Source organism: Hesperophylax consimilis, chromosome 28, assembly GCF_061612785.1.
Source record: "Hesperophylax consimilis isolate HC1 chromosome 28, BYU_Hcon_1.0, whole genome shotgun sequence".
Taxonomy (NCBI): Eukaryota; Metazoa; Arthropoda; class Insecta; order Trichoptera; family Limnephilidae; genus Hesperophylax; species Hesperophylax consimilis.
Window position 1 is genome coordinate 6,595,743 of NC_142863.1, and position 25,913 is coordinate 6,621,655.

The following is a 25,913-nucleotide window of genomic DNA, read 5'->3' on the forward strand; positions in this document are numbered from 1 at the left end:
ATTATATATTTTTTTTTATAGTGAATACCTCACAAGAGTCCCAACTGCTCCCGTCTGGAGCCAGTGAGACTATGGCATCCCCAATTGGGGGATGTTGTGAGGCTGAAGGTAAGTGGGGAAGGGAAAGAGGAAGGTGGGGAAGTACCTGGCTATTCAGATCTAGTCACTAAACACGGCTAAAGCCATTTGGAGCAACGTTTCAATTCTGAATGGTGGTCTAACACCAGGGTGATACTGGTAGTATCTTCCACTCTGGAACGTGCCGCAAATATACTATATATTATTTTAATTAATTAATTGTGAAATAACACAAATTAATCAAATAAAATTTATTTGCGCACGCCGGGTTCGAACCCGCGACCTTCGGAATGGCAGTCCAATGCGTTACCACCACTGGACTATGCCTATATAATATTAATAGATCACAGATTTCCTACGATCTGATAAATTTACGAGATTAGTCCAGTTTAATAATGTACACCAATTCGTTATAAAGATTAATCAAAATAGTGATTTGGCATTAAGCTTCGCCTTAATGTAACTAAATTGGCTAATAATGAAAAGCGATGATATTTATACATGAAATAATAAACAACATACTACCAAAATAATTTTCAAAGAAAATTAAGGATATTCACAAACATGATACAAGAACGTGCAAACGAAATAAGGCTAAATTGGCTAACAGCTGTCCTTGAACGCGATGATATTTATGCATAAAATAATGAACAACCCATTACCAAAATACTTTTCAATATAATTAGTTAGAGGAACTAAATTGGCTAACAGTGAAATATCAGCGATTCTGACCTTGAACGCGATGATATTTATGCATAAAATAATAAAAAACCCATTAAAATACTTTTCATACAAAATTATACAACAAGGACATTCACAGACATAAACACATAAAGTGCAGAAATTAGGCTACCAAAAAAGTCCATATTAATAAAAACAAAATGAAATAAATAATAAAACATGTATATTTATGTAATTAATGATATAATAAATTAGACATTTGTAAACACCTATGTACAAATGGCTAAAGTAAAATTAATTAAAAATATGTACATGTCGCAAACAATATGCGTCCCTTTCCTAATCTTAGCGTTTACATCAGCCATGCATTTTTTACGGATCTTCACAGTTGAATACGGTGATCATCTTCTTTCTTTATTCGTCTTACAGGGTCCGGGGGTAAAATGTGCTATACTACAAGTAAAAAGAAAATAAGAACATTTTTCTAAATTCAAACGTTTTAAGGGGGGGCTAGGGTTAATTCGTACGAAAAAAGGCATTTTTTGTGACAACTCATTTAAAATTTCTTTATTAAATCTAATAGGACAGTAAAGTATGACATTTTAAGAATGTTGTATAAAATTTTCACGGAGAAATATTAAAAAACACGGCAATGGCAGCAATTATTCGGACGTGTCTCAAAAAAAAGTAGAATGGCGGTGACCCTCATAACTCGGTGCTAGGTCATCTGAAATCAAAAAATTAAAGTTCATTCGTTAGATAATAGTTTTTCCCAGGTAACGCTGGGAGGGTTTTTCGAAATTTTCATTTTTCACTATTTTGGAACACTTTGAAGGGAAAAACGCTATTTTTAGTGAAAAAAATCGGCTAATTTGTTATTGTAAAATAATAATTATTAACAAATTTGAAAAAAACTCTCCAGCGTTACCTCGTAAATTATGTACAGAAATAGTTTTCAAAATTTCAAAAGGATCGGTGCAGTAGTTTTAAAGTTTGACGGTCACCGACTTTGAAAACGTGAGTTGTGGGAAAAACGCTATAAAGTTTTGAACACTAAAAAATCTGGTATTAAACGTTTATAAGCAAATTTTATCGGCTTACCTCACACTGAATCATCAATGCCAGGTCCATAAAGGATGTTGCTATCATTCATGATGTCTAAAGTACCTTTTTGCTCCTGTCTACGACGAATCCTGCCTTCTTTAGTTTGTCTCTCAGTTTCCTGCTCTGCTCGGCTTATACGTATGGTCGGGTAGGGTTTAAAATCCGACAGGTATAAAAATACTCGTAACTTCGTCAATTTTGCTCCAATCAACTTGAAATTTGAACACAATATTCTTAACATATTAAGCATTTATTTAAAAAAAATTTAAAACCCTAGCCCCCCCTTAAGGTAGCTTTTATGTTAAAAAGGTGAATTGTTTGTATGGGAAAATAAATAATCTTCTATGGAAAACAAAATTTTTATGGGAAAAAAAGTTGGAATTTCGAAAAAGTTATTTATCTTTTTTACTTTTTTTTTCATCACTTTTCATGATTTTATATAACTATAAAGTGTGTTGAATTGTCATTGTGTTGAGTTACCTAAAACCGGTTACCGTTAGCTAAAAAAACTTGTACATGGTGTCCGGGGTTAAAGTGCGCTAACTTGAAAGGGTTATTTTACATTTAAAGTTTTGCCGGCCTCTGTGTTTCCTCTCTCATACATCTTGGGTCTCTTTAAAACCCAATTTCACTCCTCAATAAGACCCTCCACACAGCATCCCCAAAGATGTCATAGGTCCTGAGAGAAATTATTTGACTAAGGGGCTCAGTGACCCATCTAAGGAGCTAATGTAAAATAAATAAAAAAAAAATGTTTTTTTTTTACTATAATACATCTATTTTAAAATGTCTTTTAAAAGTAAAAAATAAAAATAAATTGACCTACCCAGGAACTGGAGCCGATAATTCTACCAACCTCGCCAAATGCCGATCGGGTAGGACCGACATTTATTTCGTATATTAACTGCTGTAACGTCATCCGATTTCAGTGAACTGCTTATACAGCCGCGTGTGTGTACGCGATTACCACCAAAAGTTGATATAATGTTCTGTCATCGACAACGAGTATATCTGCCGAGTTTCAGCTCGATCAGATGTCGTGAAGTGGGATAATTTCCTCTTCCAAGGCGAAGCTTAGTGCTAAATCTCTATTTTGATTAATCTTTATAACGGATTGGTGTACATTATAAATACCAAAAAATATGCTTTAGATAAATTGAAGATTTTACTATCGTTTCCCTTGAGTAGAATACAAATAAAATTAAAAAAATTACTCAATAAAAAATATAAATGTAAACTACTAAAAAATATATTTTTTCAATAGAAATGTATGAACGCATAAAGGAAACAACTTTAAAAAATACAGTATTATAGCTAAGATTATCTGTGGCAGTTTCACTTGATTACTTTTTTTGCTTTCTTATAAAATTATTTACAAAATGAATAAAAACCAGTTTTGTGCTTGAAATTGGACTTTCTAGACTCCGTTTGTCAAGCGATTTTAATGCGTATTACCTACGATATAAGGTTTTCCAAGAATATACACATTTTTGGCTTGTATCTGAGTCTTAATTCATTACCGAAAACAAGAGTGAAGTGCAAATATATTATGTGTATTTAAAAATAAAATAATTTCGTAATTATTTTAAAATGAATTTTTGATTTCATCAGAAGTGAGGAAAAATTGAAGTTTCGGGCAAACAGATACACCCACATCACAATTATATCTGTTTGTTTATTAGTAATAAAAAAATACTTATTAAATATCTCATCTGCAATATGGTCTTATCGGATGGGGAAGTTCGTGCGATTCCAATATTAAAACCAGTACTCACAGCACAAAAGGCAAATTTGAAAATTATTCTTATTATTATAGTCCCCATCAGAACCCCTACATACACATCGCCTTTGAGTTGATTTTGTCCAAAAACGGCGCTATACAAATCATCAAAATATTATTATACTATGTTTTTAATGCTCTTAATGTGGTGTCTATGAAAGAATTATATTTATAATATATACATATTCAAAAGATATTAATTTAAACATTCAAAAACCAGGATAACTTTGCACACCAAAGGCCAAAGAAACGTTCAATATTTCTCTTTAAACTTATGTATTATCCTCTTGCAATAAAACTAACTGACTAACTAACTAACCATCACGTCTTTTCCCCTCAGGGGTAGGCAGAGAGAATGGACAGCCAAACAAATCGGTCTTGGCACACACTCCTTGCCTCATTCACATCCATACATCGTCTCATACATACTCTTCTATTATTCTAACTCTTGACATGGCCCGACTCAAGTATCTGATTCACTTGATCGTGCCATGTCTTCCTCGGGCGTCCCCGACTTCTGTTACCATTCGCATTTGCATCATATATCCTCCTTATACTCCTATCTCGCTCATTCGCTCTACATGCCCAAACCATCTAAGCGTCCCTTTCTCAATCTCACTCATTACGCTTACATCAGCCCTGCACTCTTTGCGGATCTCCACATTCCTCACACGATCAAACATGGTTTTACACACATACGCCTCAGGGATCTCATTTCAACAGCATTCAATCTACTTTCATCCTTTCTTTGCCAATTTCATGCCTCACTTCCAAACATCAGGGTAGGTACCAGCACTCCATTGTGGACTGCTAACTTCGCTTCTTTGGACAATTTTACAATGTTGCCATAAAACTATTAAAAAATATAACCAAGGCCCCGTAGTAAGCGTTCAAAGATGGTTTTAAAGAGATATATGTAAATGCGAATTTTAGAGGGAGCGCGCTATTATTAAAAAAATGATAATAATTAATATAAGCGAAAATGGTGAAAATATTGAATTAAACACGACTCGTTTGAGATAGAACAAAAATCTATCGACAAATGCTTTAGTTGCCTTTAAAGATACACTGTGATTTTTTTCATGCCTATAACATATTAAATAACAGAACAAAACGTGTTTTTAATCATTTTCGGAACTTGCTTGCATTTTTTTTTCTATCGATGGAAATTCAGATAGTTAATGTTTCAGCATAACAAATGTATAGATATTATCTTCAAATATAACAAACATTTTTTTGAAACTTAAAAACGAGTTAACGAGAAACTTGTTATAAATCGGTAAAAATTGGGTATGATACAATGTTTCAACCTAACAAAAAATATCTATTTGTTATGTTTTCTTATATGTATTATGCTTCTTTATGATTTTTCTCTTGTAATTTATTTATTTATTTACTCATTTATGTGCTTTTACATGTAGGTGGTACAATTTTAATGACAGTTTTGAAACATGAGAAAGAAATATTAAAAATTAAAGAACATTGAATGGCTTACAAAAATATAACTTCCATTTAGGAATAGTGTTTAAGGCGATGCCATACGTAGTAATGCAAAATCATGTGTTTTTGGTTTGAAAATTTGGTCGCCTAGAAATGTTTTAGATGCTTTAATTAAATACTGCGAGTAGAATACATCTTGGCCTTTGAAATAATCGAGTATTTTTTAGATAAGTCTTTTTATAAGCCCAGAAAAAAATTATGTAAAAGGCCTATGAAAAATGCTTTAAAGTTCAAAATCTCCTACTTACGAACCCATTTTCGGTTATGATTTTATTTTATAATGTGGCAAGTTAAGTTATTTATAAAATGATCGGAAAAAAATTAAATATTTATGCCTGATCATCCACAAAATAAAATAAAAGGCACTTTTTGGCCATGTTTTTTTCTTGCATAAATCAAAACAGGCGGATGGTGTTAAGCGGGAATTTAAACCTTATCGCCATATACGTAAGGGCTGTTATTGATAGCGGCTCGATTAAAAATATTTCACGACGTAGTGCATCGCCTTAAATAAGTCTTTTACGTAATCCACAAAATTCGCAAAGTTAATATTAAATACGAGTATATCGACATCACCTAAGTATTGGTTTCCCATAGTGTGAAACCGTTATATTGGGGAGTTCGCAATGTAATTGCGCTTATGTGTGTTGCAGTGGAATAGTGTATTTTGTCGTGTTGTTATTGTAGGTATTCGTTAGTTTATGAGTTGCAGAAGTTCGCAACAGTGGAATTTAGAGTTTAGAATCTTGAATAAAAAATTTAAGTCTTTTATTTTACGCCTGTCTTCCAATGTGGGTATTTTTAAAGTATTTAATAAAAAATGATATTGTCTATAAGTCTTCTAGTGGGATATTATATGATATTTTATGTTTTAACACACTTACAAAACTTACTTGCAAAAAAATAACTTGACCTAACTTATAATTCACACTTCAAGCCATATACAATGTAACCTTGGAACGGGGACCCAGTAAGGTCAAATTCTTTTCGACATTTATAAAAAAAATAATAAAAAAATTAAGAAAATACAATGGTCCGTTTGATATCTCTTTTCAGATAATCTTTTAAACTTGAACTAGGTTTGAACTTTATCAAAGGACACTTGCTCAGTTCACTATCGATAGACGCGTACCCTTTCAAAATGCATGTTTTTTTGTTTATGTCTAGTTAAATGATTTTGAAATTTCTCCACTTTATCTTTCGGCCTGGACCCCGGATATCGTCCACTGTGCGATTAGAACTAGGGTGGAGCTTTTAAATAATACATCTATTCGAATTTACTTTTGTTTCTCGGTAATTTTGGTTTATGAATGAATTAATGCAAATCTTGAAATCGGAAATTAACCCGCTTCTCGACATCTAATCGAGCTGTAACTCGGTAGATAGACTCGTTATCGATGAAAATGCATTATATCCATGTTTTATTGAAATCACGTACACACACGCAGACTTACGATATGTATTTATATCGTACATGCATTTCTCTGAAATCTGATGACATTACGGAGTTAATTTACAAAATAAATCCTATCCGATCGGCATTTGGCGAGGTTAGTAGAGTTGTTCACTCTAGTTCCTGGATAAGAAGGTTATATCGTCAGTTAAACCAGTTTTTTAAGTTTAAAGACATTTTAAAATAGATGGATTATAGTTTTAAAGAAACTTTTGATTTTTACGGGTGTGTTTTTTACTGAATTTAGTAAGACTACACTCCCAGGATACAAATGACCCGAGAGTATTTTAATACGTCCTACTACCATAATAATAATTATTATTATTACTTGATTGTGCAATGATGGAAGACTTGACTAGCAGAGCGAATATATGACACGGTCAAATAAAGAAATGGCACGATCAAGTGATTTGGGAGACAGGCATGTGTACCGCCGCCCAGGACCTATTAATTGGACAACCAACACCTGGTTCCATGATATTTCATCAAATTGACAATTAAACACACCTTTAAAAAGCGATATAGAGTCATTAAAAGTGATGACACAAAAACTAGGTTAAATAGTTACCTATGTGACTTATTTTACCTAGTTTTTGTTTCATCAGTTTATATCACTTTTTGGAGGTGTGTTGAACTGTCTTTTTGATGAGATACCCGGTCACCCCAACACCTTTGCCATAAGTCACCCCAAGTGCCAAACTAAGTTTCTTTGATTTGCATGGGTGACCGGATTCACTGGGTGAGGTTTGTCCCGGTATTAGCGGCAGATGCGTCTGCCCACCAGCTGCGTGGTGGGCTGGATCGGGAGAAGCCGGTTGAGGGAGACCTTTTGGCCTCTCCAGCCGGACTCTCGACCCATCGCCTTGCAACGCCGTGGTAATAATCCAGTCATTCCTGGACACACTGACCCCCACATTCCTACCAACCCTGGATACCTCTTTCATTTCCAGAACCTCCTCTTCTCAGGACCTCAAGTGTCGACAAATTCTTCCTTCAACAGATAATTAATTTCATAGGCTTGTCTGGGGCCTAGGAGTCGAACGGGCTTACGTAAATAATTGGCGAGTTAATCAGTTTTCATTCATATTATATTGAGATCAGCAGCTGTAGGCAGACTGATAGAACCTATGCGCAAGCCAAATATTAAGTTTGGTGATCACGCTTTCGGAGTATCTGGGCCGAAGGCTTGGAATAAACTCCCTCCGGAACTAAGATCCATAACAAGTCCAACAGAATTCAGGTCTAAACTAAAAACTTACATTTTTAAGCTGTCATACCCTTAAATTAAATATACCATTCCTGAGAGAAAGTTCAGTTATATTCAATTATGTCCTAAATCCTGTATCTAAATTTCGCTAATAAACAATTAGATAATGTTAATTAAGTGTTAATCTCAAGTGACCTACCAGGTAAGTATTGTACTGTAAATTATCTCCATAAATAGTTAGTAATAACATAGATCACTGTAGAAATGTATTATAAGTTTGTACATCGCCCTTGAGGTGATTTTGCACAAAAACGGCGCTATACAAATCATCCAATTATTATTATTATTATAGAAGGCTCTTTTTTGATTATCATTAATTGATCACGTCAATTGCCCGCACTGAAGTATACAATTTCGAAAGGAAGAAAAAAATGGCGGTCCACCCTAGTTTGGCGAACTGCAACAGTGACAATTTAGTCTACGTGTTAAAGTCTGGCGAGTCATGTTGTTATCAGCAGCCTTGAGTGTTCGGGTTCAGGTTCATTTAGTTCCCGGTTAACCGATAACGTTGCCAGTAACCACCAGACATTGGACCGGGACTCAATAAACCGGGATGCGCGTGTCCATGAAGTGCACGTGCACACGTGTTGTTTTTGGGCGCTACGTATGACGTATTGTATTTACCGAAATAAACACTTGGAATATCATGACTATCAAGTTTATACGTGACATTATTCTTAACTCACCCACGAGAAATCACGGAATGATCGAAATTTTTGACAAATCAGTTCCGATTTTGAAGATGGCGCATTATATTAGCTGAAGTCCCCCAAACCAACCGAAATCGCGCCAAAATCTAATTTTTCGCAAATACCTCGTTTCCAATGAAAATTTCGGCTAAAGTAACTTAACAAATTTAGTAGAACGTAAAATTACTTATAACTTTTGTACAAACAATTTTCTACTATCTCTAATGGTAAGTATACATTTGCGAACTATATTAATAATATCTTTATTTAAGAAAGTTAACACATTACAACTATACATACATATTATGGTGTACATTGATTTGTAACTTTTATATTTAAGGTTATAAAATTAACAGAAAAATACAAACATAATATTGTGAAGGTAAAAAGAAAATAAAAGTACAGTTGTGGTTTCTCAAATACCGCCTCACTAGGCTAGCCTGTGTTGAGGCAGAATTTTTCGTGTTAGTTCCTAATACCATTAAACATACCTATACTTGTATTAAGAAGTATTCGCTCAATAATGTGGTGACTTCAATAACTGCGAATTTGGGTGAATGCACCGGTGAAGGCCCTATTCTTATTTTTGATCCAAATTTTTACTTTATCTTTGAAAATTTTTTGTGAATCACATTGTTTTATGCTGTCCGGAAGAATGTTGTAGAGTCTTGTCGCAAAGTATTTAAAGTTTCGTTGACCAAACGTAGTACATATGTGTTATCGGTATTTGTAGTAAGTTTTTGTTTTTGCTTCGAGTACATCGTGTATTTGAACTTTTTTCGTAGTAATTACGTATATTTGAGTAGATGTAGATGTAGTAGATCAAACACATTCATAATATTAAAAATTAGATTGGAGTCTGTAATTATAGGTAGCCTTAGAATTATTTTTAAAATTGCTTTCTGAGCCTTTATGATAACTGAAACGCGAACCGAGCCACGAATTACGGGAAAGAAACGAAGCAACTGCAAGCGGCGTTACGCGCCATTTACGGTCGCTTCGTTCCTTTCCCATAAGGTTCAGCTCGGCAGTTCGGCTCCCGTTTGTATACGTAGCATAAGAAATAACGAGATATAAAGTCGTAAAAATTATCAGTTTACAAAAACAAGTTGTAAATTGCACGATTAGGTTTGGTTTTTTGTGAATATCTCGTTTCCAGTGCAATATTCTGAAAATTTTACTAATACCAATTTTGTAGAGAATAAAATTGCATAAAAGACGAAGCTTTATGTTTTTTTTATCTCTCTTGGGTATCCAGATTCTAATCCACAAACTCTCATTGATTGGTTTGCTTTCCCTGAACCATCTCTTAAAATAAACCCGACGGATGGCAAAGTCACATGGCTGATAGAGGAAATTTTCTATGTCTAAAGTTATCAACTCGTACTTTAGAGACCTACCCTTAAAATGTAAGGAAGTGGTAGTTTTTCTTGCGGCAGTGACCAGCAGTGTCAAAATCAGGGTGTGACTGTGACAATAGATCAAAGAATGCTATTCCTTCGTATGTGTTTTGCCAAAAAGTGAACTTAAGGAATATTTTCAAGATCCTTTTGTCTCATTGTCTCTTTTCTCATAAGAAGGCATGCCCAAAGGAACGAAGTCCATATTCAACTAATTTTTCAACCCTTTACCAAATAGCACAGAAAAGGGAGCAGTAAAATATGGCATAGTAAAGCATTACAGGAAAATTTTCTGGGACTTTCCCTACTCAGAACCGCATTTGAACAATCACATATAATGACAATACAAGCTGAAGAGGGTGCTGACATTCTCATAGTAACCACACCAAACTCGGATATCGGCTTGCTACTCCACACAGCTCTCTCACCTCCCAACGTATATTACCATGCAGTTGGTAAAGGTAAATTCTCTAACGCGTTGTACTCCAACAAATGTTTTAAACACATTGAAATAGTTGAAAACATTGTATTCTTTCACGTCTGACTGCGATAGAACTGGTGCTCTGTTCGGTCAAGGCAAATACAAATTTTGTAATATTCTTCTCAGGGACTACTCAGTGATTAAACTTTTTCGTGTATTTTATATGTATATTATAACAATAAGTGTTAAAATAAAGAAAACATCAAGGAATGCAAAATTTAAAACTACACCTTTGTTTCAATTTTGACCTGATTTTGGTGGATTAGAATCTGGATATAAAAAAAACATAAACATACGTCTTTTATGAAATTTTATTCTCTACAAAATTGGTATTAGTTTTTTTTTTCAGAAAATTGCACTGGAAACGAGATACTCACAAAAAAAACTAATCTAGTCGTGCAATTTACTTGTTTTTGTAAACGAATAAACATGTTTACGACTTTATATCTTGTTACTTATTAGAGATAGAAGAAAATTGTTTGTAGAAAAGTTATAGGTAAATTTATGTTCTACTAAATTTGTTAAAATACTTTAGCCTAAATTTTCATTGGAAACGAGATACAGTGGTGCCTCACACAACGAACTTAATTCGTTCCAGGAGCAAGTTCGTTGTGCGAAAAGTTCGTTATGTGAAACGCGTTTTCCCATAACAATACATGTTAAAAAAAATAATTCGTTCTGTAGCATAAAATATGGTAAGATGACATAAAAAGAAGATAAATTTTTTGTTATTACTTTTATTTAGATACATCTAAAAACATAATGAAAAAAACACACATTTTTTAATTTTAAGAAATAATCGAATCTTGCACATCTTCATCCATTTTCCGCCGATGGTGCAGTGAAAAACCTGTCCAAAGTCGTTTGTTTCTCTCTTTTCTTCAACATCTGCCGGAAATAACGGACAAGAGTATCGGAGTCACACTGTTTTACCCCACATTCACTCCTTCTAATTATTTCCTGTTTCATTTCAAGAGAAATCACCTTCCTGCTTTTTTTAGAACCCATCATATAAAAAAAATGTTGAGTTTATCTTAAAAGGACGACTGCCGTGATACGTGTGCGATTTAATTCGTAATGAAGAACGATTGCTGCGATACGTGCGTAAGTTAAGCGTACTACGCAGTGACTAACGAGTCTAACGACTGCCTGCGCGGGAGGATGCAATTAATCGACAGTGATCGTAGAAGATCGGGCGACTTCGTTGTGTGAAGCGAAGTTCGTTGTATGAATCGTGAAATGAACGAAAAGGAAGTTCGTTGTGTGCAGCATTCGCTGTGCGAGGCGTTCGTTGTGTGAGGCACCACTGTATTTGATAAAAATTAGATTTTGGCGTGATTTCGGATGTTTTTTTTTCAAAATGGCGGCGTTATCAGAGGTGATCCAAGGTCGACAACTTAGATTTTACATCATGGGATCAGTCTATAAAAAAATTAGGAATAGTTACGATCGCGGATCCCTAATTGCACTGGCCTAATAAGACTATATCGATCGTCCGTGCGCAATCTCCTCATATGCCATGAATATTTTTTCTTTTTAAAGTAGTTTTTTTATAGGTCATTATTATCTAGTCTGTACTGCGTCTGTCCGAATAGCTAATTACAGTAAAGCACCTTCCCGCATTATTGGATACGTTCTAATGAAGTGCCCTTATCAGCACGTTATACGTCATAAAGCGTCGCATAAGCCATGGTTTCTGATTTGTGTTGTTTAATTTGAGAGATAATGGAAATTGATCTAGAAATCTCTAATCCCAGGCTTTGTTAAAACCTTTTGTGTACATATATATAAACAGACTTCCAGGGTTGTTCTTTGTTTATTTGTCGTCATGACGACTTATGAATCCATCAAGTGGTGGAAGGCGTTAGGTTGAAAAAATCCGGCTCAAGAGGATAGAGGGTCTCCATCAACCGGCCTCTCCCGACCCGGATCCGCCACCAAGACCTGGAAAATCCTCACCCAACGAACCCGGGCACCCCTGCTAGATCACTAAACGTAGTTACTAAACCACTTGGGGTGACCTGACCGACGCGCCATACCCGGGTGCGAAATTGATTTGATCAGACCAATTCAACTACCAAACCAGAATTTTATCATTAATTTATGATCCATTATTATTGAAACGCTGTGAACCGTTTAGAATGATATTTCTTTTTAATTTAAATGCATTTCAAAACATTATTATGTTATTTCGTCTCAATCAGTAAAAAAGAGGTTGTTTTATCTGGTTTATGTTCTTGTAAATTCTTGTAAATATTGTTTATTTATTTCCAATATCATTATTATTTTATATTTGATTTGGGGGTTAAATTTGTGAAGATAATATTTTTGGGTCAATTCATATTTATGCGTGATGCAACGATGATGATTTCAATGCATCATAACTACGTGTTAAAGCGCAGATCTGAATAGCCAGAGATACCTCCCAACTTTTCCCTCGCCGTCCCCTTCCCTTCCCCGCTCCATTCCTTATTTGGGGATGACATTGGCTTCGGGCTGTTAGGACTCTTGCGCGGTCAGTGTACACATTAAATTAAAAATAAGCTATATATCTCGATCAGAACGGCGTCTAGCTGAGGCACCGAGTCTAGCAATAATTGTTATTCGAAATGTTTTTTTTTCTTTTCTTCGTATAATAGTAATTATATTATTATGTGGCGTGTTTTTGCCGTATGACAAACTGTGTAATCTTATTATTTTGCGTGTTTTTGCCGTATGACAAACTGTGTGATCTTATTATTGGTGTGTTTTTGCCGTATAACAAACTGTGTGATCTTATTATTTGTCGTGTTTTGCCGTGTGACCGACTGTATAATCTTACTATTTGGCGAGTTTTTGCCGTATGACAGACTGTCAGACTGTGTGATCTTATTATTTGGCTTGTTTTGCCGTGTGACCGACCGTGTGAACTCATTATTTGGCGTATTTTTGCTGTGTGACAGACTGTGTGATATTATTATTTGGCGCGTATTTGCCGTGTGCCAGGCTGCGTAATATAATGTGACATATTGTTGCAATGTATCACTGCGTGGTATTGTTATATAACCTACCTACTTTCGCCATATAGCGTGTGCTCGTATTATGTTACCCGATACTAATAATAATAATATATTTGTCGTGGCGTATTTTGCCGTGTGATCGACTGTATGATCTCATTATTTGGCGTGTTTTTGCCGTATGGCACATCATTTGGTAATGTTATGTGACATGTTATTGCCGTGTGGCACATCATGTGGTTATGTTATGTGACATGATATTGCCGTATGGCACATCATTTGGTAATGTTATGTGACATGTAATTGCCGTGTGGCACATAATGTGGTAATGTTATGTGACATGTTATTGCCGAATACCACATCATTTGGTAATGTTATGTTGACGTGTTTTTGCCGTGTGGCACATCGTGTGGTAACGTTATGTGACGTGTTGTTTCTTTGTTTGCAGGCAGGACCTAGTGGGTGGCAACTCCTCTGACTGGAGAGAAAGGGGCACCAAGGTTGTGGCTGCTATTTGGGACGCCCATGGATGGCTGTGGCATGGTATAATAAAACATATAACCCCCCTTCCTAATAAATATGTTATAAATTTAACACAACTGATTTACCCTACATTGATGGTTGTTTATCAGTTGTGTAAAATTGAAAACACGTTCATTAGTAAGGTACTACGAGTATATTTATATATACTACACTCTATTATATTAGTGACATTTTTTAATTTTTAATTTGCGAAATAAGTTCAATAAGACATTTTTGTCTTTTTGAGTTTTTAATATTTAAACAGTCTCCAGTAAACACCATAACAGACAAACATAACGGATAAATTGTTATGCTTGTCAGTTGACTACAATCTGATTAAATGGTAAAACAGGTCGAGAATCGACGTTAATCGGGAACCGTTCAAATATCAAAAATTCAAAATGGCGCTGATTGTCGATTTATTGGTCATCAAATATGACAGGAGTTTTAAACATCCCAAACTTAGTCTCAGGTGTTCACTATTTGATATAATCACAAATCGGCAAACAGCACCATCAAATTTTTGACATTTGGCAATTCAAATAATAGTCCCTATTGTTGACCGCCTATTGGAGTCTCTATTGTCAACCGTTGAATTTCGGCCCGTCAGCGTTTGGTCAAAAAATTGTTTTAATTTCTCTTATGTTGTCAGGATATGAGATATCGGGACTGGAGTCTCTTTTGTCAACTGCTGAATTTCGGCCCGTCAGCGTTTGGTCAAAAATATTGTTTTAATTTCGCGCGTGTTTGCCACCAGGCTATGAGGTAGCGGGACTGAATTCCATATTATTAACGGCCGGTTTTCGGCCTGTCAGCTTTTGGTAAATTTTTTTTATTTTAATTTGTCGCACGTTGCAGGCTATGAGATATCGGGACTGGAGGATGTGCCCACCACCCCGGTGCTGTACATCTTCTACCACGGCGCCCTCCCAGTGGACATGTACTACTTCCTCTCCAAGATATATCTGTACAAGAACAACCTCATCCACACGGTGGCCGACAGGCTGCTCTTCAAGATACCTGGTCAGTTCAACAAAATACCATCAAACTACTAACTAACTAATTAACTAACCATCACACCATTTCCGCGCCAAACAGCTCGGTCTCACTCCGGCACAAACTCCTTACAATCTCTTGTAAAGGTCTGACTGAAGTATTTGATTGTGCTATGTCTGCCTCGGGAGTCTCCGACTTCTTATACCATTCAAAACAGATATTCAAACAGATTGCGTAGTTTAGAGGAGATTTAGGGCTAAACCGGCGGCGAGACCACTGGAGATAGAATGAATTATTTGCCGCGGGCAGGTTCACAGTGATACGTGCCTCACAAGGGTGTGGGTAAAAGTAATGTTGTCATTATTTTCGGGAGTTGTAAACTCCCTATAATTTACCCTACACGTTCATTTTGCCTTTGGATATTACTTCTACAGGGTTTGTTGAACACAAAAATCAAAATGTCACTATATCAAGTATAGTATTGTCTTCATGTTGGCCTTAACAAAAATGTATTTTTATTTATTGAATATTCTTCGCGGCTCCTATGTGTTAATTTTCTTTATATGCCTAAACCATCAGCCTTTTGAATCTTCACATTTCTCACATATCTGGGAATCGAACCCAGGATCTCTGCCTTACTGGAACAACATCTCAAACCACTGGGCTATTATGAGCTTCTTATATTTCAAACTCAAAATTAACAATATTATCCTCAACTAATTTTTGAATCTCAACTACATAACTAGTTCTGTACGAATTACCTAACCTAACCTAACCCTGTTGCAACAATTTCCTTTTTTCTGTGTCTTGTTTTTGTTTATATGTATAACGTTGAAGTTATGCCAATAAAATAAAATTTATTTTAATTTTTCAGGATGGGCCATATTCCTGGAGAGCTTGCACGTGATACCCGGCACGGTGCAGCAGTGCGTGGGCGTGCTGCGCGAGGGCAATCAGCTGGCTATCGCACCGGGCGGCGTGTACGAGGCGCAGTTCGGAAGCGAGCATTACCGTCTTCTGTGGAAGCAGCGCCGCGGCTTCGCCAAGGTGGCACTCGAGGCCAAAGTGGTAAGGCTCACCATTATGCTACAGGAGTACTACAGGGGTCACATCTTGGGCCTGTACAGTTCTTGGTTTTATTTGACGACTTGCAAGAAAGCATTAGTCCTGCTGGCTTCGGGCAAATGACTATTTTTTCTCAACTTCCTGCTTATAATCCTATAAACAATAGTATCATTCCTTAACCTAACATGTGTTTCCTTCCAGCCGATAGTGCCGGTGTTTACAATGAACCTGCGTGAGGCATTTCGTACGGTGGGTCTGCTGCGGCGCCTGTTCCTGTGGGTGTACACGGTGACCCGGGTTCCCCTGGCCCCGGTGTACGGAGGCTTCCCCGTCAAGCTGCTCACACACCTCGGCCCCCCCATTCCACACGACGGCACCCTCACCCCGGATGAGCTGCATCAGAAGGTAACACCCCATGAAACCTCAGTACAGTGATTCTCTCTTATTTGACTTTCAGTGGTAATGTAAAGAAAACTTTTCTTTTTAACTGATGATCAATTTCTCTGGAGCCTAGGAGTCGAAAGGTTTTATGTAAGATATAGGTCTGTAGGTTGGCGACATCAGTTTTCTTTCAAATTCGAGAATGATGATATTTTGCACACCTGACCTTCAAATCTTATTTTCCAGGTGGTTCTAGCCATGGAAGAGCTTATTGAAGAACACCAGAGAATTCCCGGGAGCATAACGCGAGGTCTGGTGGAGAGGATCTACCGTGTGCCAAAGACCAAGAAACTTCCGCCCAAGATTGCTGAGGACTTGGCCGAGAAGCTCAAAGAACAAGAAAACATGAAGTCGGAGCTGGAAAAGAAGTTAATTGACCTAGACAGCCTGAAATCAGAACTCGAAACTAATTTGGAAACTCTTAACTTATCTGATTTCCCTCCTGAAGTTGTTACGACTAATAATGGCGATGTTAAACCCAAAACTGATGATGGCGACATTAAACCTGATAATGATATCAAAACTAATAGATTTGAAACAAATGATGATAAATCTGACAGGGTTGAAGCTAAATTTTATGGCGTCGAAGTGAATGATGTTAATTCTAATGTTGCCAAAACTAATATCGTGAAATTTAAAGACGACATCAAATTTGATGATGTCAAATCTAACGATGCTATGTATAACGATGTTATCATATCCAACAGTGTTGCCAGTACGGTGGCCAAACACAGAAAGTCCAGGGATTCTCCAAAAGCCAAAAACGAGGTCATTTTTACCAATGGCAATACAGTTAAAGAAAAAGAAAGCTAAGTGTTGTTAATAGTGAAAAATGTAAATGGACGGTCGTGATGCTCTTTTGAAACCCTTTTATCACTATCGGGTGTAATTTTACTTGTGTTAATGTTACACAGAGGAGTCGTTGTTAATAATTAGTAATTGCATGTAACCACATAGTAATCAATTCTATTTTTGGTTTCCATACTTAAAATATTCCGCCGAAAGTATTGGCGATAATACAATGGTACAACATCGATCTCTCGTTATTTTGGATTTTTTTTTTAATGTTCTTTTTGAAAAGATATGCCTAATTGTACAATACGTTTTTATGTTAGAGTTTGGAGGCACTGAAGAATTAAATCGGTAGAAGTGTACTTGGGTGCGTCGGTATGCCCGAAGTGAGCTCATTTTGTCCTTACTTCTGGTGGCATTGATCAAACATTGAAATTTCCCATCACCCATAATACGGGTGATGGGAAAAACATCCCCATCATATGGATTGGGGATACTTTTTATGAAAAATTACATTGTTTTTGGCTCTTTTACTGGCCATGTGTAAAGTTATACATCTCGAGTTTTGCAGTAATCGGTCATTGCGTTAGATTCCTGTATTGAACCTGAAACATTTTTTTCGGAAATCATGTACAGTCAAACCCTGTTAATAAGTTTTTCAATGACCGGCCAATTAAAACTTTTTAAGAGGGTTTTCAATTTTTTCATAATAATATGATACTAAACAAACAATATAAAGTGAATCTGTCTTATAAGGTTTTTCAAGGAGCCGGAAAAAACTTCTTATGCGGGATAAATTGGCCAATTCAGTTTCATGAAAACTTTTTTTCCACTCGAACGATACAGTTTTCCGTGGTTTCTGTTTTGGATTCACAAAACTTACCTTCGAATATTAATATGGCAACATTTAAACTACTTACTGTGGTTTAAAACCAACAAATCCATCTTTATTTCATAGTTTATCCTCACTTTTAGGTTTTATTAAAAAAATCATAGAATTTAGAAAAACGTGAATTCTGTACGCTAGTTTCTGAAATTTCCCTAACTTGTACGTTTTTTGGGGCAATTTTGAATAGTAATATTTCTGTATGTTGTCTATGGTCTGCTAGAAATGTCTATGGTCACAGACATTTAAAAATGCAATTTTTGATGTATTTTTGGCAGATTTCAATTTTTAGAACTAAACATATCAGCTGATTGCGGGAAGTTACAAATTCATTTTATTTCTTAAAAATAACCTACCTACAGTTATCCAAATATGTGTAGCTATCGCTCAAGAAGTATAAATAACCTTATAAGTGGGGTTCACTGGATGTACATTTATATATTTAATTTCTTATTATTTTACGAACTATCTTAAAGTGTGAGAGAAAAGCTAAGACTGAGAGAGAGAAAGGAAAAGGATGAAAGTAGGTGATGAATTAATGGTAAAGCTTAAAAAATGGCTATTGCTGTTTCACAAAATTATTTTTATTTAGGTTATGTTATTCTATTTTCCATTTAACGAGAGATTGGTGAAACTCATTGTTTTTTTTTTAATAATAACCGTAAATTTCAAGCCAACGGAAGAAAAATAAAAACTAGAATCTTACTGACTAGAAGTGCATATATTGTGGCTAATTTTTATCTTATTTTAAGCGAAATTTAAAATGAAAAGAAAAGTTGTTATATAAACTTTAGCGACATTAGTTTCATTTCAAATCGGTGTAGAAAACACTTCTACAGATTATTTTTGCAGTGTTGCAGACGGTGAAATCAGGAACAGGATAACATCTTAACTTGTTCTACCGGTATTTAAATCAGAGTGTGCTCTGAGGAACTAGCGTCATTGATGCATCCGTCATCCGTTCGTGGTCGGGAAACACGCCGAATGCGCGCCTAACATTTGTGTATACATTTGACATTTGTGTATGCAGTTGACATTTGTGTATACAGTTGACATTTGTGTATACAGTTGACATTTGTGTATACTGTTGAATTTTGTGTATGCAGTTGACATTTGTGTTTACAGTTGACATTTGTGTATACAGTTAACTTTTGTGTATGCAGTTGACATTTGTGTATACAGTTGACATTTGTGTATACAGTTGACATTTGTGTATACAGTTGACATTTGTGTATACAGTTGACATTTGTGCAGTTGACATTTGTGTATACAGTTGACATTTGTGTATACAGTTGACATTTGTGTATTCAGTTGACATTTGTGTATTCAGTTGACATTTGTGTACACAGTTGACATTTGTGTATGCTGTTGATATTTGTATAAACAGTTGACATTTGTGTATGCTGTTGACATTTGTATAAACAGTTGACATTTGTGTATGCAGTTGACATCTGTGTATACAGTGGACATTTGTGTATACAGTTGACATTTGTGTATGCAGTTGACATCTATGTACGAGTATACAGTTGACATTTGTGTATACAGTGGACATTTGTGTATACAGTTGACATCTGTGTATACAGTTGACATTTGTGTATACAGTTGACATTTGTGTATGCAGTTGACATCTGTGTATACAGTGGACATTTGTGTATACAGTTGACATCTGTGTATACAGTGGACATTTGTGTATACAGTTGACATTTGTGTATACAGTGGACATTTGTGTATGCAGTTGACATTTGTGTATACAGTTGACATTTGTGTATACAGTTGACATTTTTCACGTGCGAATGGGTCGTTTCTACGACTCGTTCTTGAGTTCAACAGCTCGGCTGTGGATGGATTTGCTGGCCTCTAAGTTTCGTCCCTCTTACAGCATGAGTATTTTAAAGATCCATGTTCACTCCTTCCCCTCCTCAAAAAATACCCTTCACACAGCTTCCCTAAAGATGACATATACCCTGAGGGAAATTCCTCACCGCCTCCTGTGTGGGGTTAATTTAAAGGAGAAAAAAACCCCATGAACTTATATTTAAAATAATATGTTTGAGGTTGCTATGCAGTGAGCTTTTTTAAGAATGGAAGGAGTGAATTTCGGCGTTGAAGAGACCTATATCAGGAGGTAGGAAAATCTGGCAAATCATCTGAAGATATATATTTTTACATTAACTCAGGGAATGTCATCTTTGGGGATGCTGTGTGGAAGATCATAAAAACAGCATGCTCTCATGTGACAAGAAATGTCAAGCTTCTACAAATGTTGGGCATGTGTTTTAACATGTTTCCCAACTGTTCACTGTACTGTAGGGATATCAATGACGCTAGTTCTTCGCGCACCTTCTATTGAAATACCAATAGAACAAACACAGCATTCCCATATGGAAAACAGCAGACTCTATCAAACTTCTAAAGTTTTTAAATTGTACTTCTGTTCCTTACGTTCTGTTCCTTGTACGTCAAAGCAAGTTGAAAATTGTTAATTTGAGCTCTAGGAAGTAACTATGTATAATTATAATATCCTGCGCTTTGTTTTAATAATTTGTGCTTTTACACACAAAACACTTACAGCCTTACTAATAAAAAACACTTCCCAGCCGTTAAACGGTGTTTTAGTTGCACATTGTGTAAAGACTGTACCATTTCTGTTTCGAACTCTTGCTAATAAAAAATGTCTTTAACTGGCAGCGAAAGAGCTGGCAACGTTTCAATATGGGTGAATGACACATGAGGTACCCGTCTTGAAAAAGTTAGGTTATTTCTGGCATATTATTTTCTAATTGACTGATACCGCGTGAACTTATCAAGAAATCCATGATAGTGACGTTTTTTAATAATATAAATATCTTATTCATGTGTAGGTAAATATAAATCCAAGACAATTTTTATATTGCGCTAACAATGAATCCAAATTGTCAATTGTTTTTGGTTATTCTCTGGGAATTACAATGATTTTTTATTGTATTAACCTTTCCCTTACTGTGCTAAAAAAATCTACCCGTTCTGGTGCTATGTAGTCAATACACATCTCAAAATAAGCCATTTAATATCGGAAAAATATGAATATTCATAGCTAATCGCTTATGTTTATTATATTTCATATCAAAAGTGATAATAATTGTAATTTAATTGCTGAAAACATGAAAAAACCATCGGCAGATGCTAAAAAAACGTGCGAGGGGTCCACATCTAACGACAGTCCGCGTCCGACTGGCTGGCGGCTGGCACACACACAGCTGTGCGGTCGTAGGTATCGATAGTCTAAATCAAAATACAACTGCGGACGTGTGGATTTCTCATGTTCCCGCGTAGCGAACTAAAGCGGAACATCAATAGCGTGTCATTTCCTCGCACACTCTTCGCGTAGCAGTATCACACGGTTGATTGTATTGGTGTATTTGTTTCCGATTTTTAACAAAAATCTCTGATTTTTAATTGAATTTGAAAACTATGTAAAATATTATTTTTTAATTCAGTGCATAAATGTATAACAAAGGAATACCTAAAATCTGAACCCAGAATTTATTATATTATAGACTTATTAAAGTTATTAGTAGCAATGTCTAGTAAATACACACCATAGATAAGGAAAGGTTAATGGGATAAAATTGAAGTTGACAGTTTTCTTGCAGATTCCCTAAATGAAAGGAATGTGTTTTCAAAATTAAATACTATTTGTTTTTACGACATCTTTAGAAAGAAGTACATTTACTATACCCTCTTTCGCCGTTTAAACAATGTGTAAAACTTTTATGGCTGTTAAATATCAGTTTAAACAATTTTAGTTTATTAGTATGGTTTTAGCGTATTATTTATCAATTGTACAAAATTTACACCACCTTTATTAGTAAGGCATTTAAACTTTTGGCGAATCCTTCCTTAAAAAAATTGACATTCCATTTTATATGCGATTTAATTAAAAAATTGAATATTATTGTTCGAAGGCCATTTGAAATGTTTTCCAAATTTTAAAATGAAACACCATTTTTATCTATTTACATATTTGCTTTTTTTATGTGCCAATTTATATTTATAAAACTAGCATTCGTTTACAAATTATAACCAATTTATATATTACACACAATACTGTCCTATTTTTTTTTTTGTACTGCTTCAAAGTGTAGTTTGAAATTAATTTCTGTATTAAAAAAATAAATTAATATCCACTTTTGAAGTTAATTTTGGTCGATATTACGTACTTTCTGCTTATTTTGCGTCAATTTTTTAACATTCTATTTTATTTTTTAATTTACTTATCTACTTATTTTTAGTAAAATACTTCAAAATAGTTACAAAAATTGTAGTGATAAATTTTTTTATTTTTAATAATCTTGTAATACTTTATAAAACATTTTTACAATTTTATTTAGTTTGTAATATGATTTTGTGGTAGATCTTTATTAGTCTATATTTCTTAATCCTTTTTAAAATGCCCTCTACATTTTTCTCCTTGTGTCAAAATTTTTTAATTACTCTATTTTTTTTTTTAACTATTTTTTTCGCTTTTGAGAACAGCTCATACGGTCTCATAAAAATCGTTGTCTCCCTTACTGTTATGGTGATAAATATGATCAAAACGGTGTTAGAAAAAGAAAACACCACGCTTTATATTCAAATCTAGAAACCACAGAGAATTAAAATGTACAGGTCTATGAAACCAAAGGTTCTGACCGCAATTTTATGAAACTTTGTGAATTTTTTTTTATGAAATGACAAAAAAGTGGAGTGACAATAAGTTTATGATACATTTGTCTAATAAAATGTGTTTTTTTTCCCTTTTGTAATGTTAGTTCAGTGTATGAAAAAACGTATGTGGAGCCATTTTTAAAACTTTTATATGTTTTCATTCAAAATTTTAGAACTGAAAATAAAAATTTTATGTTTATTTCTAATAATAAAATTTGAAAGTGTATTTCAAATACATTTTTTTATATATTTTTTTTTTCGAATACATTCAGAAATATTGCATTTATTTGGATTTTATTGAAAAATACTGTCAATATGGCAGACACCTGAGGGGTTAAATCGTAATTCATTTTTGGAATTAACATATAAATTACGTGAAAGTGTTGGCAGCACTTATTTTGTCAATTGGCAATTAATTATTTATATAATAACAGGAATACTCAAAATCAATAATTAATATTATTTTTAAAGTGTCACGTGCTGTAATATTGTTTACGTGCACAACATCAGGTGTTAAAAAGTTTGACATATGTCGATTTACAATTTCAAGTAAATTTGAATCTGTACGCACCGGAGAGGACATAGCATCTGTTTTAAAATCTCTACTTAATTCAATATCTTCAATGGTGATGCATTTGTTAATGAATAATGGAGGCATACAGAAGTGTTAAATTAGGTAGTGTTGCTACGGACAAGTCTTAGTGTGAAATGGACATTGGTTTATATCCTTTAACATTCAGAAATTGACCATTTCTACCGCATAATATATAGCTTTCAGAAAATGCCAATTTATACCCTGTTATAATAATAATAATAATAATACTTGGATGACTTGTATAGCGCCGTTTTTGTGCAAAAACACCTCAAGGGCGCTGTACAAACTTATAATACATTTGTACAGTGGTCTATGTTATTACTTAACTATTTATGGAGAAAATATACAGTTCAATACTTACCTGATAGGTCACTTGAGATTAACACTTAATTAACATTATCTAATTGTTTATTGGCGAAATTTAGATACAGGATTTAGGACTTAATTGAAAAATTGAATATAACTGGACTTTCTCTTAGGATTGGTTATCATCACAGAATGTCAATTTCTACCCTATATCCTTCAGAAATGTGAGTTTATACCGCATTACCATCGAAAAATGCCCATTTCTACCCTGTATCCTTCATAAAATGTGAATTTATACTCTGTTACCATCGGAAAATGCCCATTTCTACCCTGTATCCTTCAGAAAATGTGAATTTATACTCTGTTACCATCGGAAAATGCCCATTTCTACCCTGTATCCTTCAGAAAATGTGAAATTATACTCTGTTACCATCGGAAAATGCCCATTTCTACCCTGTATCCTTCAGAAAATGTGAATTTATACTCTGTTACCATCGGAAAATGCCCATTTCTACCCTGTATCCTTCAGAAAATGTGAATTTATACTCTGTTACCATCGAAAAATGCCCATTTCTACCCTGTATCCTTCAAATGATGTGAATTTATACCCGTGAACTGTGAATTGAGTCGTGTAATTTCTATACCCGCTATATCAACTTTCATTGATTTGGAGAAAACCGCAAAAAACTGTCACATCTCTAGCGTACATAAGTAAATGCATTAATATTTTTTATATAATGAATTGGAGTAATAAAATTTCGAAAAGCATTTATTTTTCTATATATGTCTAGCAATAATTAAGTAATTTCGATAAATAAAATGGATATAGCGGATTTTGATACTCACTTCGTGATTTTGAAAGTCAACTGAGGCGACATGGCGGGTTTAGAAACTCACGCGTAGATCATTTTGACACACGAGCGTGGCGTCAGAGCGGCGGCCATATTGTATTTTGGCAAAATAACTGCTTGTGATTCGTTGAATCCGATATAGCGGGTTTTGATAGTGACTTTCTGTATGATATAGCGGATTTGGTTTCTCACTCGCAGTTTTAACATGGTTTTTGGTCATGATAAGGAGGGTTTTGAAACTCAATTTTAGGCTCCTCTTGTTGCTCGCAAAAATGTGAACAAGATGTCATACTCAGATCATTTTGTCGAAAAATCGGATATAGCGGGTATAGAAATTATAGGATTCAATTGTTATCATTGGAAAATGGCCATTTCTACCCTGTATCTTTCAGAAAATGCCAATTTCTACCCTGTATCCTTCAGAAATGTGAATTTATACCATGTTACCATCGGAAAATGCCCATTTCTACCCTGTATCCTTCAGAAATGTGAATTTATACCATGTTACCATCGGAAAATGCCCATTTCTACCCTGTATCCTTCAGAAATGTGAATTTATACCATGTTACCATCGGAAAATGCCCATTTCTACCCTGTATCCTTCAGAAATGTGAATTTATACCATGTTACCATCGGAAAATGCCCATTTCTACCCTGTATCCTTCAGAAATGTGAATTTATACCATGTTACCATCGGAAAATGCCCATTTCTACCCTGTATCCTTCAGAAATGTGAATTTATACCATGTTATCATCGGAAAATGTCCATTTCTACACTGTATCCTTCAGAAATGTGAATTTATACCGTGTTACCATCAGAAAGTGTCAATTTCTACAGTATGTACTTCAAAAAATATGAATTTATACCCTATTATCATTGGAAAATGCTCATTTCTACCCTGTATCCTTCAGAAAATACCCGTTTATAATCTATAACCATTGTAAAATGCCCATTTTACCCTGGAACGCTTCTTCCCAGTAATTGTGGGAAAATACAGCGTACATTAGAGCAACTGAACAGAAATATTGCTTTTGTGAATACCTTTCTACTGCGTACTTATTTGCTGATTTTACTTAACCTTTAAACTAAAGGTTGAAATACTTATTCTATTGCATTTATGTTATTATTATTCTTTTTAATATTATTATAAAAATAATAGTTTAAATATTGTAATGTAATTGATTCTATAAATTATTATTTTAGAACAGAAGGCTAAAATAGGATTATATTAACTAATATAGTTAGTTTAATTTATACCTAAATTAATATAATTATTAGATAAATAGTGGATATTAAATGTTCTAAGCAATTTTTGACATTAATTGGCAACAAATTACATATGT

At 34.7% G+C, this 25,913-nt stretch overlaps 1 protein-coding gene across 2 annotated transcripts in view; it reads left to right on the forward strand.

Moving 5' to 3' along the window:
- The window catches only part of LOC149410092 (DGAT1/2-independent enzyme synthesizing storage lipids), a 44,698-nt gene extending 22,598 nt beyond the window's left edge, over positions 1-22,100 (forward strand). For both annotated transcript variants that reach the window (XM_089648865.1, XM_089648864.1), the window contains exons 3-7: positions 13,878-13,972; positions 14,810-14,974; positions 15,822-16,015; positions 16,214-16,417; positions 16,640-22,100. In XM_089648865.1, the coding sequence (XP_089504991.1) occupies positions 13,878-13,972; positions 14,810-14,974; positions 15,822-16,015; positions 16,214-16,417; positions 16,640-17,266 (1,285 nt within the window). In that variant the 3' untranslated portion in view covers positions 17,267-22,100. The remainder of the gene's footprint in view (positions 1-13,877; positions 13,973-14,809; positions 14,975-15,821; positions 16,016-16,213; positions 16,418-16,639) is intronic.
- Positions 22,101-25,913: the final 3,813 nt, after the last annotated feature.